Here is an 18,654-nt window from a genome sequence, read left to right as displayed (position 1 = left end):
CTGGTGTGGTGTCAGCCTGACTCCTTCCCTGTTCCATCCTGTGGGATCAACAACAGATGTTTAGCAGTGATAGATGTATTTAACACTGCTCAGGGGTACAGCTGCATAGACTTGGGTTAAAAACACCCAGACCCTTCTCAGTATGTTGAACCTCATTCAATTTCTTTAAATATACTGGGTTAGTGGTAGGAGTTTAATTTTTTTAATCAGATTTGAGTCTATGGGATCAAGAGGTCAATTTGCTATTAAAGTAATTAGTACCCAAGAAGGAGCTACCCTGTAGAGTCCAACCTCTCCAACTGTTACCTGCCCACACCAGTCTGTGTGGTTAGAGCATTTGCCTTGGGTACAGGATATTCAGGAATATTCATCTTCAGACCCCTTCCTTTCCTGCAGGCAGCCAATCCCATAGCTGCAGCATCCTAAACTCCAGGCTGGTCAGGTTGACTGCTGCAGAAGGAGAGCTAGTGTTGAACCTGGAGTGCTGGTAAGGGTATTTGCCTGGAAGATAGAAATCAATGTGTGCCCTTCCCTGGATGGAAAATGGGTTTGACAGATAAATCCTAATGAATTCTTTGCAAACTACGCTGTTGAGTGAGTGGTGGCTGAAGTAAAGGTATCTTGTGACATTGGCAGGGCTTCTAGGAGAAGGAAAGCATAGCTTCAGATCACATGGTGGGCGAGTCAGTCACCTTCAAACCAAGCCTAGGCACTTCCTTTGAAGGTCAAGTCTTTGCCATACACTCCATTAGGACATTCACAGCTGGTGCCATCCACCCCCATTGTGTTGGCTTCTTTGAGTCCCCCTTTAAGGTAGCAAACTCTACACAAGCATCCTATTTGGAAGCAGTGGCTAAATCAAAGCTGGGGAATATTTTAGTTGGCTGACACCCAAGAAGGGCTACTGGCATTGCTTCATAGATTTAATCTTGCGTTTCATGAACAAATAGAAGATCAGAGGGATAGGGTATGAATACCTGGAAGGGGTAAAACAAACATTGAGATCAATTATATTCCCAGAGTTTACATCTCTGCTAGTAAATAAAGTTCTCCAAGGTCAATTCTCTAGCCATGAGGACAACTGGCTCATCAAAGCTCATATCCACATTGCTTAATTCTGACCCTGCAAGACATCTGGGCTGCTTATTGGAAATATCCCCTGACTTATGGTAACTCCAGAAAAATGCTTTGCACTTGTTTGGAAAAATCGTAGATGGCATGAGTGATACCTATGTCTGAAACTGTACCAAAAATGGGAGAGTATGAGTGACTGCAGGATGATGGTCCAGCCTGCACTCCAACATTGCTCAGTGTACTACTACAAATGGAGCCAGAATGACCAGCTCAGGGGTAGGAAACTGTCCCTCTGTCATTCAGCCCTATGAGCTCCCCTTCTGCTAGCAGTCTGCCTTTTTTGAATAACACTAAGTTCCAGGTCACGCTGATAGGCCTTCACCAGCTGCTTCCCAAAAATGAGAGAACTGGAGACCCCTTCTGTGGAGTAAAATTAGGCAGTTCAGAAAACAAACTTCAAAACTACTGCAAGTCACAGACTGTGAGACTCCCATGTACTTCCCATAGATGTTTTGGTGGTTTCTTCTGATCAGTCCTATGCATTTGCTGTCACAGTAACTGTGCATGTTATTTTCAAAAGGCTGCTCCTCATTAAGGATTTGTGCACATCCTCAGGTGATACAGCAATGCTTTGATAACGTAGATACCTGACACACTTCACAGCTGAGCCCATTGAAACTATCATGAAATATAAAATATACAAGCTTAATTCTATTACATCTTGATATAAAAGAACTTAATTAGAGTTTAAAATGTGATACAACTTACAATGGAGGCACAGCCACTGTCTATTATCCATGTCCTTCCTCCTCAAAAGTATTGAAAGCAAGGTTTTAATATGAACCAGAAAGTCTGTCATTAGTTCAGGGACCCAACAGGTTTTTACAGTTGTGCAAGCTGCTTGACAGGTGCTGCCCTGACCCTGCAAACTGGAATGAGTTGGCAGAAAAAGGCCATTGTACACTGTACATTGTCTTCCTTGGCAGCTGGATCCCCCATTGTGAAAGGCTCAGCACCCAAGGCCAATGTCATGCAACTGTCCTTCCAGTGACTGCAGAGGCAAGCAGAGATGGAGGTGATGAAGTGCACAGCTCCCCCTTCCTCGAATCTGACAACGATGTTAAAAAAGCAGACCATGACTGCAGTAATACCACTGCCAAAGCAGTGCTGAATCGCAGAGGTGTAACCAGATCCCCTGTGATCAATTAATTCTCATAATCCCAGACCAAAAAGAAACTCATATTTTTGGATTGCTAATAAATTTTTACAAATGTTTTTACTGACAGATCAGAAAGATAAATGTTGTTATAACCTGATAAAGTAATAACTATAGAAGTTCTCAAAGGGTCAGTTGGATTAATTTAGCAGTTGTTTCTGGCATGGTAGCCAGATATGAAATCTTTTTACAATTAGATCAAGAAACCTTAAATTGACTTTACTTTTTCTTTACCCATGACTGCATGAAATGCTCCTTTGCTGCACTTGAGCCTGTTGTTCCTGGCTACCAACAGCCCACAGCCGCAAGCAGAATAAGAAAACTAAGGGCTGCAGGAGCAGCATCCCCATGAGGGATATCCTTTTGGTTCCTGCCAGTGGATGGTCCCCAGCAACATGGACTTTTCCTTCCAGTTTTACAGGCAAGTGATGGTCCAAGAACCTGGTGAAGCATTTTCTTCTCCCTGGTCAGCATGTCTGCTGCCTTCACCCTGCTGGGAATGGGCTCCAGAGCCACCAGCTAGGTGTAGGTACTAGAAAGGCTGGCCTTTAACCTCACTGACACTCAGGATAACCCATCACTTTACTGTCATGTATTTTAATTCTGAGAGTTATACATGCCATCTTTTAAGTTCTTGTACCATTATATTTGATTAAATTTTTTGGTCTGTACTCTTAACTACCTTAAGTCCGATGTATCTTTTGCAAAAAGAAATTCAAATTACAAAACAGTCTAAGAGCAAATTTTTGGTCTTGCAGTCTGTCTAACTATTACTTATTTTTTTCCCCTATTTGATTCTAGTGATTTATAAAAAACTTACAACAACTAGTTTTGAAAAGCCTTGGCAGTGTCAAGCAGAGCTACAATTCCAATGTCTTAATCTGGGCACACTATGGAAAATGTATCAGAAAAACCTGAGATGAACTCTTAGTGAGAGATTACCCATCCTAAACATTAAAATCCTGGCTATCTGACTCCAATGGAATTCACATCAGGCCTTAAACACTTGTATGCTCTTGGAAACACTTCTCCTTTCAATGCTAGGAGATCAGGTGCAGACAAAGCAGAAAAAATATTGTTTTCTGCAAACTGATGAAAATGACCATCTAAGGTGAAATGCCTGTTATGAGAAATGGAATCACACCTTGGTAATAAAAGAACTGTATTTCCTTCTGAGGTATAACACAGAAGAAAAAAATAGTAAGATTATTTGATTCTGTTTATACAGCTTTCATCTAGAAAACTATGAGTTCATATGAAATTTTAGTTCAGAGATTCCTATTGCATTGGTGAAAGAAGCTGAAAACAAAGCAGAAAAGGTCTAGTTTCTATTCTCAGTTCTGTCACAGACTTTTTGCTTAGCCTTCACCTTCTTTCTTTCTGTCAACCATGCTGTTTTTTGAAATGGATCCAGAAGCACTTCCTTTATCTGAGGAGAAAAGTATGAATATTTGTAAGACATGGGGAGTGTATTTGGGATGCCTTTTACAGAAACACATAAAAATACACAGCGGACTTGATTTTTATTCTAGTTACATAAATTTTGCAATGATGCCGATCTCCTGATTTTAACGGAGTTATTTATGTCAAGAGGTTTATTTATCTGAACTTTTGCAGACAGACCTTGAATGATACAACTTTATAAGGCAACAAGAAATGGCTGCATGAGGATTTATCATGCAAAGTACAGATTTCTCTTGCTTAATCTTTATCATCTGGCTGATGTTTTTGTTTCCACAGCCAGAAATACCTTGCCCTGGAAAACCCAGAAATATAACTTGCAAAGCTAGTGTATAATAATCTGACAACCAAGCAGCAATAGAAGTAAATTAATGATATGGGATGAAACTGCTTTTGTAAGGAGGAACCAAAACATATTGCATAACTGACCAGAGTCACTGGCAGACAGTAGGGAAAGAGATAATTATTTTTTTTTCTGTAATTCCTTTCATATAGACCATTATCAGGCCAATGGGAAAAGCGTATCTGTCAGTCCTTTATATGACTCCCTTGGCTCCTGGAGCAAGAATCCCTCTGTCCCAGCCACTGCTTACCTAGAAGCATCCAGGAGCTCCATATTCTCCTCTGAGAAATTCACCTACATGCCTTCTCTTCCTGCAAAACTCTGCACAAACTTTTCCATTGAGCCTCACATTTCACAGTGACATCTATTCTGGGACACAACCATTTGCACCAATGGGAATGTACAGAGAAGTAACAAACTCCTTTCCCCTCCCTGGGTTCTCACAGATGCTGCCACCTGACAGGTATGCCGGTGATACCCATGCATGGTAATTCAACCTCATTTTCCACAGCATTCAACAGGAGAGACATGTGTTTTCCATGGGCATCTATTTCTGGCACCTAAGACCTAAGAGAGATTTTCAAAGGACCAGGTGTGACTGTTGCATTCATTAACCGTGCTGATCTATCTGGAATAGCTAAGAAGCTGATTGCCTTGAAAATGGTCGTTTGTGGGTCTGATGTAACTCCTGGTCTTAACCTTGTCTAGGAGAAGACTTGGATCAGGGTCAGAAGAGCTGGTGCCTGGGAGTGGTAAGCAGAGACAGCAGCAACTTTCCACTCTCCCTGACATGCTGAATGCTGCTGCATGTCCTTGGAGAAATTAGAGGAATCACTGCAGAAGCACTGTGGTTCCCAGGAGTTCCTCCCTGAAATCAGTAGCATCCTTCAGATGCTTAGCTAAGCATTAGGACTGGGCTGAAAGATTTATGCTGTGTATGTATGTAGGCCTATACTTGAGCAAAATAGTTTGTCTTCACTAGAGTTGAGCAACAGCATAATTGCTGCTGTTGAACCTTGGTCATTTTAAATAACACTGCAATAAACTTTCTGGCTAATTCCACATATCATGAAAAAAAAAACCAAACCCTCTACAGAAGTATGCTCTGACCAGCTCTTTTTTTTGTCTTGTAAGAGATAGTAGCTACATAGCAATAACTATAGTGGGTGGATTCCTATGTGTAGATAAATAGTAGATTTACCTGGGGTGGAATCATGTACATTCAATGCAAAGAATTAGTCATTGCTAATTAGGATGTGCCATGTATCTCATCCTGAAATAACCTTCTAAATGGCTAAATTATGCCTGTTTCTCTCACCTCCCTCTGAGAGGGATCCCAATGTAAGTCATATATAACATGTATATAAATTATGCCTATTCTATGTGTATGTAGCAAGGGCTTAAGAATATCTCCTCTCTACTTCCCAGCTAACATTTTGCCATGGTAAAGATTGCCCATTTTGTTCTTCCATTTGTTTTCTTATTTTGTCTATTTTTTCAGCCATATTAATACTTCTCTTTTTTACTTCAGTAGTTTCTAAAATAATCATCAAAAGTCTCTCAAAAAGCTAACCAGCACTGCTGACTAATAATTTACCTTTATCTAATAATTTAATGAGCCCTTCAAATAATGCCAGTTAGTGTGCACTGCAGGACAGCGTAGAGATACTGAGCTGTTCCTGAACAAACTTGCTGCTGCCTTGGGTATTCAATTATATGGCATCTTTGCATCAGGATATTCCATACAGAGTTCAGTGGGATGTAGCATCCTTTTTATAAACAGGCATTGTTTTGGCCCTATCTGAGCTTTCCAGTTCTTCTAATGTTGTTTTCTAAAGCTCATTTACCATGGTTATGCCAGACTACCTTGCAAAGCTCTTTTGCCCGCAATTTAGTTCAAATCCAAGAGTAGCAAGGTCCCCGCTCTCTCTCTCCCCTCAGAGCACCTTGGCATCATTCCACATGTATGGCGGGAAAACAGACTTATAATGTTTGTTGACCAGAAAAAATAGTTTACTCAACTTTTGTTTTGCAAATAAATCTTATTTGCTCTGTTTAATATTTACCAGTGGACATTAACTTAAAACTGCCCAGCGAAATGAAGAATAGGGAAGAAGCACTGTGAAAGGAAGGTTCAGCACTGTAAGTACCGTATTATACTTTCTTAGAAGCCTTTGAATTCATGCTGTCTGTGATCTCTGTAATTTTTTGCACAGTATTTAATTCTGTGATTAATTTATTTTGAGCAGTAATTGCAAATTAATTTGGCTTCTGGAAGCATGTTCTAAATGATGGAAGCAGGATTCAGCCAGTGATCCAGCTCCTAGCTATAGTGGCACGATGACTGGGAGGTGAGGTCCCAAGTGAGTACTCAACAGTCAATACCAAGTTGAAGAACAAAACCTTGTCTCCACTCCCAGAGAAGTAAATTTAATTACAATTTCAGTGCCCTGACTACTCCAGGCTGATTCAGGGTTAATGAGAGTAGCATCCCTATAACTTCAGTGTGCTTAAAGACCAGCCTACTTGCAGCCAAGTGAAGAGAAATTAGTCTCTCTCAAAAGCAGATAAAGCAGATTTGGATAATTATGAAAAGAATATTTACCAGACAAAAATGAATTACCTCCATTTAGAATGCCTTTTTTTTCCCCCCTCAAAGTCAATGTTTTTATCCAGCATTTTAGACATGCTGAGCACAGCTGTTGTACCCAGCACTTCCAAGCTGACATCTCCAGTGTTTCATACTGGGCAGCCAAAAAAGGGTGAACTCAGAATTAACAACTCTCCACAAAAAGTTTAATATAAGACCTAAACCTGGCATTAGACACACAGCCCGAGGCAGACCCTGAGGCAGAATCCCATCCAGAATAAGTGTACAGGTGCTATGAACAACATTCAGATCATCTCGATTTTCCTGCAGGCCACTGCCTACTTTATGTTTTTGGGTTTCTGTCACCTGAGATAATTTAAGTGAGGCACCCTATGGAAAATGTTTTTCTCCAGTATGTTTCATGGTTCTTCCTCTGAAAAGGGCAGAAGAGAGACTGTGGGATTATGTAGAATTTGCTTATGTCAGTTAAAGAAAGAGGAAAGGTCATCAAATTGTGCACACACAGCAAGTCAGATTCCACTATAGCTTTTCCTAATTTCTTGAGTCTTGGGCTTTGCAACCTTATGAATAGTTTATGTGCAATAGAAAGAGTCAATAAACTTTCTCAATTCATTCTCAATTTGCTGAAACATTTCAGGTAATTTTTTGAAATAATATAGTTCTTAAGTTCGGAGCTGCTACACAAGACACACAAAGATATCAACAGTTTAAGGGGTGAGCATTTAGATGGATTTTATTCACACCTAAACTGATATTATCTCTGTATCACTGCAGTGCTTGAAAAACCCAAATCATAACAAGACCATGGGTACTACAGAAACATATCAGCAAAAATCAATCTCCCTGACAAAGTGCTTAGCAATCACATGGGGGTCAACAGGTGAACTCAGTCATGCACCCCAAGGCACTTAGGAGTGCAAAGAGGCCATGATGGTCAGAGGCAAGAACTGTTTCAGGTATAACACCTCATGAAAACCTACAAAACATTGACTCTTCCTTGGCAATGACAGATTATTATCTTCCTTCACTTGTTCATAGGTCAGGAACTGAGAGAACTGACTGGAAATAGACTACCCAGGAGGCCAGGTAGAAGAGTATTTCTAAATTGAGTAGTAATCCTAAAGACTGACATCTGGAAATCAGTATCTAGAATATAAAAAATATTTTTATGCAGGAAAGATAAAATTCTCTAGATCTAAAAGTTGCTCTATTTATTCTTAACAGGACTGTTCAGAAGGAAAATGAAGTCTGTATTGTATTGGTGTTTGTTGCTTCTTGGACTTCACATCCAGGGTCGATATAGTTCCAGCCTCAATGATGAACAGCAGAAACAAAAAATACACCATTCCTCAGAAGACCATCCCCAAGCTGAAGGCGAAAACTCGGCTCATGTCAAGTTAGCCCCCAGCAATGCTGACTTTGCATTTAAGTTTTACAAGCAGATCAGAGAGGAGGCAGGCAACAAGAACATTTTCTTCTCTCCTTTGAGCATCTCAACTGCCTTTACAATGCTCTCCCTGGGGGCCAGAGCAAACACACTCAGACAGCTGCACAAAGGCCTTGCCTTCAACCTAACAGAGATAGAGAAGCAGGAGATCCATGAGGGATTTCAGCGTATCCTCCAGCTGCTGAATGACCCTCACCGAGAAGTCCAGTTGAACATGGGCAATGCCCTGTTCATAGACGAGCGACTGAAGCTGCTCCAAAAATTTTTAGAAGATGTCACAAATTTTTATTATTCTTCAGCTATTTCTAGTAACTTCCAGAATCCTCCAGAGGCTATAAAGGAAATCAATAAGTACATAGAAACAAAAACCCATGGGAAAATCGTTGATTTACTCGAGAGTCTTGATCCAGACACTGTGATGGTTCTGGTTAGCTACATTTTCTTTAAAGGTGAGTGACAAACATGGGTAGCAGTTATATGCATAAGCTCCAAAAGTCATATCCAGATCTAAGAAATATAACTTTACATCTAGTTTAAAATACATTTTTCTACTTTTAAATGGTATAAGGATACATTTGACAGCCAGGTATGAAGAATCATTTTCTATATGAGTCCAAAAAAAATATAAAAAGAAGACCCCATAGAAGTACTGATCATTGTCATATAAATTTTAAGCCAGGTTCAGAGCCAAAAATATTCAGAAAGGATGAGCTTGGGAATTTATGATCATTTGTTGAAAGACGCAGATGTTTGACTGTGCAGGATGTGATCAAATGTGGATGACACTTGTATGAAAGGAATAAACCTGGAGCCTGTATGGTGGGAGTCTGTAGAAGTTTTACACTTACCTTAGCAGACAAAGGCTCAGGTCTTTTGTGTTCAACCCTCAGCCTATATTTTTCTTATGTGATATTTTATTAGAATCATTGAAATGACATAAAGCTTCTTTGCATGGCCAAGGAACAAGCATCCTTAAACTGAGATAGGCTTGTTGTTGCCTTTACAGTTTAAAATACAATATTTTAAGCATCAACTAATGTGACATGCCTTTACTAGTCCCTTTTCCAGTTTATTCAATTCTACACTCATTCTTTTGTCAACAGGCTACTGGGAAAATCCTTTCAACAATTTGAACACCAGAGACAGTGACTTCTTTTTGGATGCCAAGAATTCTGTGAAGGTCAAAATGATGCATCAAAGCAAAAACTTTAACATCCATAGGGATGAGGAGTTGTCTTGCTGGGTAGTAGAAATCCCATACAAAGGAAATGTTACTTCATTGTTTGTTCTGCCTGATGAAGGGACAATGAAGCAGGTGGAGGATGCTCTGCTAAAAGAAACAGTGTCTAAGTGGCTGCAAGCATTTGAAAAAAGGTAATCTTTAAACTGTTACTCTATTTAAATATAGAACAGACCATAACTACTCATCCAGGCAAGATAAAGCTTAGGATGCCAAATGAGCTGCTGATCATAGCTCTGAGGAACAAGCACTGCATAATTTCTTTAACTCAGAAAAGGTACTGAGTGATTTCGTACCTAAGGGGAACCCTCTCCTCAGCTCCCCCAGTCACAGTAATGGGAGTGCTACCAACTGTGAGGATGTTGCACAATAGATACATTGCCCTCAGGTATATGAGTACATATATAAATATATATAAATATATATATAGTCATATACCTCAGGTATATATATAATACCTTGAGTAGAAGAACCCAAAAAGTTTCTTTTTCTCCAGCCTGGATGATGCTTTCCAGCCTGCCACTTTCATAAACCAGCACCCTGTCCCTGCACCACTGATCATACTGTGGCTAGTGGGGCAGGTACCTCGATTTTGGCTTCTTTAGCATCGGATTTATTCCTGTCTTAGAAAGCCAAGGCTTAGCTCCACAGGTGTTTGGGATGGGTGTATACCTGTAATAGCTATTGCATTGAGGGATCTTGCAATAATAAACTCAAATTTTTTGTTTATTTTCAAAAAGAAAAATCTACCTGGACCTTCCAAAATTCTCCATCTCCAGCTCCTATGATGTTAAAAGCCTGTTTCAGAAAATGGGTGTGACAGAATTGTTCACTAACCAGGCTGATCTTTCTGGAGTGGCAGAAGAAACTCTTCTGAAGGTTTCCAAAGTAAGTATGCTAGCAGAGATGGTAATCAAGAGGTTTGTCTGCCTTGTTTTATCTCAACAAATAGGCTGATCCCACTTCTGGAGTGTTGTCATGGCTCATTGATGATAATAAAGGAAGGGAAAGGTGAGGCATTAAATGGCTGTTGTTCCTACAGTTTAATATTAAATTCTTTACTGCATAGTGATCCTGAAAATTCACTTGAAAGTCTCTGAAGAAGAAAACAGACCTGGAAAGGATAAAGGAATAATTTCAAAAAAAGTTGGTGAAAATAATTAATGTATGACAAGAGTCATAGTTATAAGTTTGGGAATAGTCGTGTTTATCCTACATATACACCTTTAATTACTGCATTATCTGAGCACCTTAGAATTTATACGAACAACAGACTTACAAGACAGCAATAGCCTCCTTACACAAACAAGAAACTGACACACAGATAAGCAAAGTGATTTCCCTAGCGTCCCAGGGAATGTATGCATTGTGCCATGAGTAATCAATCCTTCCCCACTATTCCATACTTGTGAGACCAGAGTACTGCACATCCAGTTTTGGGCTCCCCAGTGCAAGGGAGATGTGGACATGCTGGAGCAGAGCAAGTCCAGCTGAGGGTCAGCTAGGTGGCCGTGTGGCTGGAGGATGGGATATATGAGAGGAGGCTAGGAGACCTGGAGCTGTTCATCCAGGAGAAGGAAAGGTGAAGAGGGTTTCTTAGTGCTGGCTACAGATACCTAGTAGGAGGGTGCAGAGAAGATGGACCCAGACTCTCCTTGCAGGTGCACAGTGATATGACAAGAGACAACATACCAAAGATAGAAAATGGGAAATTCTCATCACATATAGTATGTTAAAAAATTCACCTTGATGATCAAAACCTAGGATGGCTTACTTAGAGAGGCTATAAAATTTCCGTCTTTGGAAATACTCAAACCGTAACTGGATTAGGCACTGAGCAACCTTATCTATTGTCAGAGTTGATGCAGTGTAGGGTGGTTGGTTGCATTGGATGACCTCTAGAGGTCCTTCCAACATATATTATTTAATGATTTTATGATTCCTCACACTGAATAATACCTTATTATATGTGTAAACACCTGAATTACAGATATAAGACAGAAGGGTAGCAGGACCTCATAAGAGGAAATTTCAGTTGTGTTATGGACAGTGAAGAAAAAACATGGAGGGCTGACCAAATACAGTGAAATAAGATCACAGGAATTAGAAATACGAATTTTCTATATCTACCACAGAAAGCCCTGTAAAGTCATCAGTGGGCTGTGTTACAGAAAGACACCCTATAAAGCTTGTCACTAATGTGTGTTTGCAGAAAATCTTTGCATACGGAGAAACTGATGCAAAATGAAAACTTTCTGATTCTGTGTTATATACTAAGGACAAAATCTTACTCTGAGAAACAACAGAACAATAAATGTTCTCTATGCTGCTCAGTCTCTGCACACAGCCAAGTTTTACTCTGCCAGAGTGTTGAAGAAAACTGTCCCTGAACTAAGAGCAAACTTTGCTTGCCTTGGAAAGATGGAACATGAATATCTTTTTCACACCAGTTCTATATCCATTCTGTGCTTTCTTTTAAAGAATATCTTCTCACAGTGTTAAAGCAAGCAAGTTTGTCTCCAGCTGCTTCTCACTTTTCTATACCTGAATTTTAATCTTTGCTTCCCTTGCAGGCAATTCACAAGGCCACGGTGGATGTTAGTGAGAACGGCACAGAGGCTGCTGCAGTAACCATGATAGAATTAGTACCACTAATTGCACCGTTTCCTCCTCCTCCTCACATCAGATTTAACAGGCCCTTCCTGATGATGATTATTGACAAAAGCACCGATGGTGTCCTCTTCATGGGGAAAATTGTGAACCCAGATGCTAAGGAAGACTAGGCCAGAGCACTGGTACTCCCCAGTTCAGAGGAGAAAGCTTGTGCTCATCCCATGGGCTTCTTAGCCAAAAGGGACTAGAACTGATCCCTAATTAAAGAATAAACAAACATTACTTGAAGTTATTCTTCACTTACAGACAGCTGGGGACAAGCATGAGTGGGCCATGTTCACAAAATGACCCAGGCAAAATAGGCAGCCATGGGATCTTCAACAGACAAACATCTCCCTATCTCACTCACCCATCGCTGGTGCCATGGTCCCTTCTATGCAGATAAACCTTCCAGCTCCTGGCTGAGAAACTCCCTATGTCTCCCATTTCCTGCACATCAAGTCCTCAGCTCAGAAACCGCAAATCTATCCCCTTCAGTTGAGAAACCATCTTTTCTCTTCCTCTCATTCCCCTGTGAATCCCAGGAGAAGTCTTCTTGGTCTTTGAAGTCCTTTCAGGGCTCAGTAGCTAAGAAGAGAAGCAGAAATATAGACCTGCTAAACCTTTCCTCTCCTAGATGGTAGGTGCTCCTGGGTAAAGAATAATCCTTTTCCTTCCCGCTTGACAACTGCCTCCTACCAGCTCCAAGCCCTTGCTCCCATCTCCATTCCTCACTAGTTGCTCCAGAGTAAGTGGCCTAACTTTTCTAGCAGGGCAAGAACTCAAGTTCTGTATCAGCAAAGGCTGCACACCGTTGCACAAATGGTCATCCTTAATGGTCTTGTGCATGTACTGTAAAGCCTGGGCTTTCTTGGAGAACTGGATGTGGCAAAACCCACACTCCAGTTCCAGAAACTGGTGACAGCAGCCTGGGAGGTCATCTTGTCGATGTCTGAATGCCAGCTAATCATGTTGCCCTCCACCTGCTTCTGGAAGCTCAGGCTGATGAGTGCCTCTAAGGGATTCCTCTCCATTAAGCTGATATTTGGGGTACAGCAAGGACTCAGACACCTTCCTGAGCACTGAATAGGCAGAGCTGGAGTTACCAGCAGCATGACATAAATGGAGAGCTGCACTACAGCAGATTAATTTAATTTACTGTCAATTAAGAAGAGTAGGATAGTAATAAACAAATATATAATTAAAACCACCTTCCTCCCACCCCTCCCTTCTTCTGAGGCTCAGTTACACTCCTGACTCCTTTATCTCCTCCCTCTGAGTTGTGCAGGAGAAGGGGAATGGGGGTATGGGGGTTGCAACTTGTTTATAATGCTTCATCTCTGCCAGTTCCTCCTCCTCACAATCTTCCCCTACTCCAGCGTGATGTCCCCCCACAAGTGACAGTCCTTCACAAACTGCTCCAGCATGCATCTTTCCTACAGTCTATCAGGAACAGGCTGCTCCAGCGTGGGCTCCTCTCCATGAGGCCACAGGTTCTGCCAGGACCTTGCTGCAGTTCAGGCTCTCCACAGGCTGCAGCTTCCTTCAGGGCACATCCACTTGCTCCGGTGTGGGGTCCTCCCCAGGCAGCAGTGCGGATATCTGCTCCACAACGGTCCTGCATGGGCTGCAGGGGCACAGCCTGCCTCACCATGGTCTTCTCCAGGGGCTGAACGGAACCTCTACGCTGGCACCTGGACCACCTCCTCCCCTCCTTCTTCGCTAACCTGTGTGTCTGTGGGGCTGCTTCTCTCATGTGTCTTTTTTACTGCTCCCTCTCACAGTTGTCACACAGCTTTTTTTTTTTTTCCATTTCTTAAATACGCTTTCCCAGAAGTGCCACCATCTTGGCTGAGGGCTTCAGCTGTGTCCTGTGGTGGGTCCGTGGGAGCCAGCTGGAGCCGGCTGGAACCGCCGTGTCCAGCATGGGGCAGCCCCAGCCTCTCCTCACAGAGGCTGCCCTGCAGCCCCCTGCTGCCAGCAGCTCTGCACAAACACCCGATAACACAGAAACGATAACACAGAAACGCAGCTCTAAGATAACATGAAGTTCACTGAGGGTAATGATGTTTAATGGACATGGGCGGGCAGAACACTGATGGTGCTAATGAACTGTCAGAAGCTGCAGATAGAATCCCTTCACAGTGTCATCTCAGCATGGAGAACTGGTGAGCCTCCACACAGGCCACCAGCGCAGCCTGAGCTGAGGGTAACACCCCCTCCCAGTGCTTCCAGCCTCAGCTCTGCTTCCCTCCCCAGGAGGGGCAGGAATCCCAGTTCACCCCAGAGGGCCTGGGGCTCCCTGCCACTGCTGGAGGGCTTTGGCTGCTGGCTAGCCTGGGTCAGAAATAATACTAAATGCTCCTGCCATTGTGGCTTGGTTTGGGAAAGCCCTGCCAGGTCATACAGGTGAGAGAAAACCATAGTGTGCGTATTTGCAGTGAGAGATTGTAGGGCCTTTCATGTGGGCTAGCACAGACCTTTTCCCAGACGTACAGGCAAAAAACCCCAACTCCTGGTCAACCTATTCACAAAGACCTAAAGAGACGCTTAATGGAAAATACTTTCTCTATGATCATCCCCTTGACTCCAGATTTTAAAGAAAGAAAACCAGCAATGCTTGGAAAATGCTCTATGGAAATCTGTAGTCAGCTATACCTGTCTAACTAATTTTCTTTCTCAGGAAAATAAAATCACTTGTTTCAGCAGTGCCTAAAGGGGAAAACCTCTGCTGCTGGAAACAAGCCAAGGGTTTCAGCTCTGCACAGGGCTGCCAAACTACAAGTCTCTTTATCCACAACTACTAAGACGCTTGCACAGTCATTGCTCCTCTGCTTTGCGAGTAGGTTTAGGTGAGCAGTTAACTGTGCACTGTTTGGGAGATGTTAGAGGGAAGGCAAGAATGAGAGTAAATAGGAAATTTCGTATTACCTCATTTCTTCTCCCCTGCCTCTGCCCACTTCTGGAAAATGAAAACCAGGAACAACCCCACTTTTTTGTTTAGATGTAAATATTAGATATCTGAAATAGAAACCTTTGTAAAAATCCTTGATTATCTTCTTAGCAGATCTGTAAGATTTTCTTACAGAAAATAGTGCAAGTCCACTTGGTGCCCTATGGGTTAAAAGCAGTTATTTGAGGGTGGAAAAACTGTTTCAGCTGAGGGGATAGTTCCAGCTATGCTTTTGTAACTTCCTTACAACTGCAAGTAAGAACCACCACTCAAAAAAGTTTTAAAAGGCAGGCCAGCGATTTCTCAAATAAGGACTTAAGTCCAAAGGCTTTGTTGAAGATTTATATGTTTTTTTGGAAAGGGGTTTAAAGAGTTGGAAGAGAGCAAGAGTGTTGAGCTGATTTGCTCAGGAATTTTAGCTCCATGGTGGAACTAGGGGGAGTATAGCAAGAACATGATGATTTAACAGAAAAAGTGAAAACTTTACAGATGTTCAGAAAGCCTGCCATAAAACCAAAGGCGATGTAGTGGCCCAGCTGTAGATATCCTGAATCAGCTCTGGCTGAAATTCTACCAAAAGGAAAACTTATCACCCTCAGCCGAGATAACACCAGCAAACTGCAGAGCCTTCACATTTTTGGGAGCAACATGGAAAGAAGAGTGGCGGGAGAGTAAAATCTTTCTGAAGAGGACAAGGAACTCTTGGTCACACTTGAACATCCAGATGCTCCTCACGCTTAAGACATACTGATCCAAGGGAGAGAAAACTTGGAGCCAGCACATGGAAGGGACTGCCAATAAGCTGTGCCCCTGTGTTATCAGGGGATAACTATTCTCTCCTCATCTCCCACCAGCACAGTACCTGCAGGTAATTAGCTAAAATCCAAAGATATGGATTTTGAACCTAGATGACTTCCCTTGTTAACTGAAACAGTAGCATGTCCCCTTACCATACAGGAATAATGGGCAGGATGTAAAACTGGACTGCATTAACTTTACAATGTTTTACCTCTTTTTCCCATAGAGTTTAACAGACAGGTCCCTTTATGCCTTCATTAACCACCTGTCTCTGCTACTTTTGGTGTCAAGGCCCTATCTGAGAAAAGAGGCATCACTGAAGTGCTCAGAGACAGCAATGCTCTTGCCAGAGTCAGAGGGAGCCTGACCTGGCACTGCCTACCGACAGCTGTAAGTGGGGATGGAGATTGTCTGAGAAGTGGTAATGTTTCGTATTTTCAAACAGTCTAACCTGGCATCCAGCAAAATTCAGGTTTATGAGGAGCAATAGAGAATGTTGTAGGTGGCAAGCTGGCATATTTGAAAAATAACATACTGCCCTTCGAAGTTACTGTAAACTCTCTTGATTTCTCTGAACTGCGCCTATTGAAATAATGACTATAAACAGCCACCAAATCAGAAAGGGTCAGAAAAAGTCCCCATGTTTTACCTTTGATTAATATAAAACTGTATATTAAAAATGTTCTACAACAGCTAGATATGTTGGAGTCTTTTTCTGTTATAGGTCTTTTCAAGTCCCCCTTTTCTGTAGGGTTACAGTACCTCTCAGTTCACTTAGAAATTACATTTAGAACTGCCTTGCAAGGAAGGGAATGCATCTGGGGATCTCAGGTCCACAATGTTAAAGGAATTCCATATGACCTTGAAGAAGGCCAGTGCACTCAGCTTCCTTGCTTAGAGAACCAGGTGCTGGGAACCCACTTGGCATGAGTCATTTCTAGCAATACCTGGAGCTCCTTGGTGGTTGAGAATTTGAGCAAAGAATTTCTCATGAGCCCTTGGGAAAAGTGCTGGCTTAGCCAATAGCTATTATATGCACAGTCAAGTGGATTTTCTTGCCAGCTATATTTCTTTAAAAGTGTGGCAGTACAGGCAATGCTGGGGCAGCTCGTAAAACAGGGGCACCATCAGGTTTATAGTCATTTAAAACTGTAACTGTTACTAGTTCTGTTCATGTTTTCCACGAAACTTGTTAGTCTTCATTTGTAATTTGTGATCTTTAGGTAAGTACATCATATTTACATCAAAATTTTGCATCCCTACATGCTATGTGGAAGTCAATGGGAGTTGTAAATACATACTGACTGCCTGTTCTGCAGGTGGGATTGATTTTAGCCTTTAAATATGGCACCAAAAAAGGAAACAGAAATCCACAACTTCTGTCTAATTTAGAAATGCAGCCATTTTTTCCAAACCTCTGCAGGGTCTGTGACATTCACTGCATGCACAGTGCCTTTACACTGTTCTTTCTTCAACTCTCATTCAAGAACAAAGTGCCCAAAACTAAGTACTATCTGTTCTGTTTTGTGAGGGACAGTCCGCAACCCTGGATATTCACCTTAGCTCAGTTCAGCCTTCAATAGCCTTCAATCAATAGCTGGAGCATTGTGACTATTCAGAAAGTGGTGAAGTTGACCCTGATGAAGCAGATCACATGGAAGAAACAGGCCCCCCATCCCCAAAACAGCAGATGGCATTAGACCAAGCTTGAGATGTTGGTTCCCCGAATGTCCCTGCTCTCCCGTGTACAGCCTCGCTGAGGCCCGCATGTCCGTATGGATGGGAAAGAGAGAAAGCAGCATCAGGATTTGTTCTCCCTGGCAGTATCAGTTTTGAACAATTTAATTTCACATCCTGTAGACTGCTTGGTGTAAGGATTTTTGGTAGCCCATAAGCGGTGTAAGTGGGGGGTGAGTTGTGTGGAAGTCCTCTCATAACTTTTAAATTATTTGGATGACATCAACAATTTTAAACTAAAAAAAAAAAAAAAAAAAAAAGGTATCTTAAAAACTTCAAACACTTGTCACTTTCCCGTCTAGGTCTCTATCTGTTGCATTTGCTGTGCTACTACAGAAGGAAGGTAAATTATATATAGCTAAACATGAGGAAGCTCTCTCATTCAGCCGTTGAACCACAAGTTGTAAAGGTTCAAGGGAAGAATTCTGAGTTGCACCAAGGAAATAGAGGGTTTATTAATTTCTTTACATTTCTAAAAGTGAGACAGTTTGACCTGGAACTGATCTGAAACACATGCAAGGGCCTCAGTGGAACAAGAGAAACAACTTAAAAAACAATTTAGAAAACTAGCTTTCCTAAAACTGCAGACTTAAAGAAAACCAGTTTCCATTCTTTTCACGTTAGCCTTTCACCCAGAATATTACTAGCTAATAAAACTTTCAGAGCACCAGTAATTATGGGTACTGCTTGGTGAATCCAGCTATCTGGTTACAGGCTAAAAATGTCATTGCAGAAATAAGATTTCTGTGGTCAAAAAAACTTAAATAACTGTCTAAACAGATTCATTGGATATTTCCTAATGATTTCTCTTTTGCTTCTTTTAGCTTCATTTTCCACTGTTTCTCAAAAGCCTCATGAACAAAGAATTTCATTATAAAATAACCCAGGATTATGTTGGTTTTTCCTGATGGCAAAATGTCAGTTGAAGCCCAAATGAAGGCTGAACTGAGTAAAAATTATAGTGAGCCCTGTGAGCATTGAATGCTTGCCTGCCTGGGTGGTGAAATCCCATAGACATAGTAAATCTCTTGTTGTTTATTTTACAGGAATGAAAATGAACGAGGCATAGAAGGGCCATTGGAATGAAATGCTATATAAGCATAGAAAAAAATTCAGTGGAGT

General features: G+C 41.6%; 1 protein-coding gene across 1 annotated transcript; it reads left to right on the top strand.

Annotated features, from left to right (window-relative positions):
• The first annotated feature begins 7,945 nt into the window (after positions 1-7,945).
• LOC308066921 (alpha-1-antitrypsin-like) lies at positions 7,946-14,053 on the top strand. The gene is made up of 4 exons (XM_080394883.1): positions 7,946-8,601; positions 9,256-9,526; positions 10,133-10,280; positions 11,966-14,053. Exons 1-4 carry the CDS (start codon positions 7,947-7,949, stop codon positions 12,173-12,175), a joined length of 1,284 nt encoding a protein of 427 aa, XP_080251009.1. The 5' UTR covers position 7,946; the 3' UTR covers positions 12,176-14,053.
• The last annotated feature ends 4,601 nt before the right edge of the window (positions 14,054-18,654 follow it).

This window comes from Falco punctatus (assembly GCF_963210335.1).
Source record: "Falco punctatus genome assembly, chromosome: 7".
Lineage (NCBI taxonomy): Eukaryota > Metazoa > Chordata > Aves > Falconiformes > Falconidae > Falco > Falco punctatus.
This window is presented reverse-complemented; position numbering and strand designations above follow the sequence as displayed.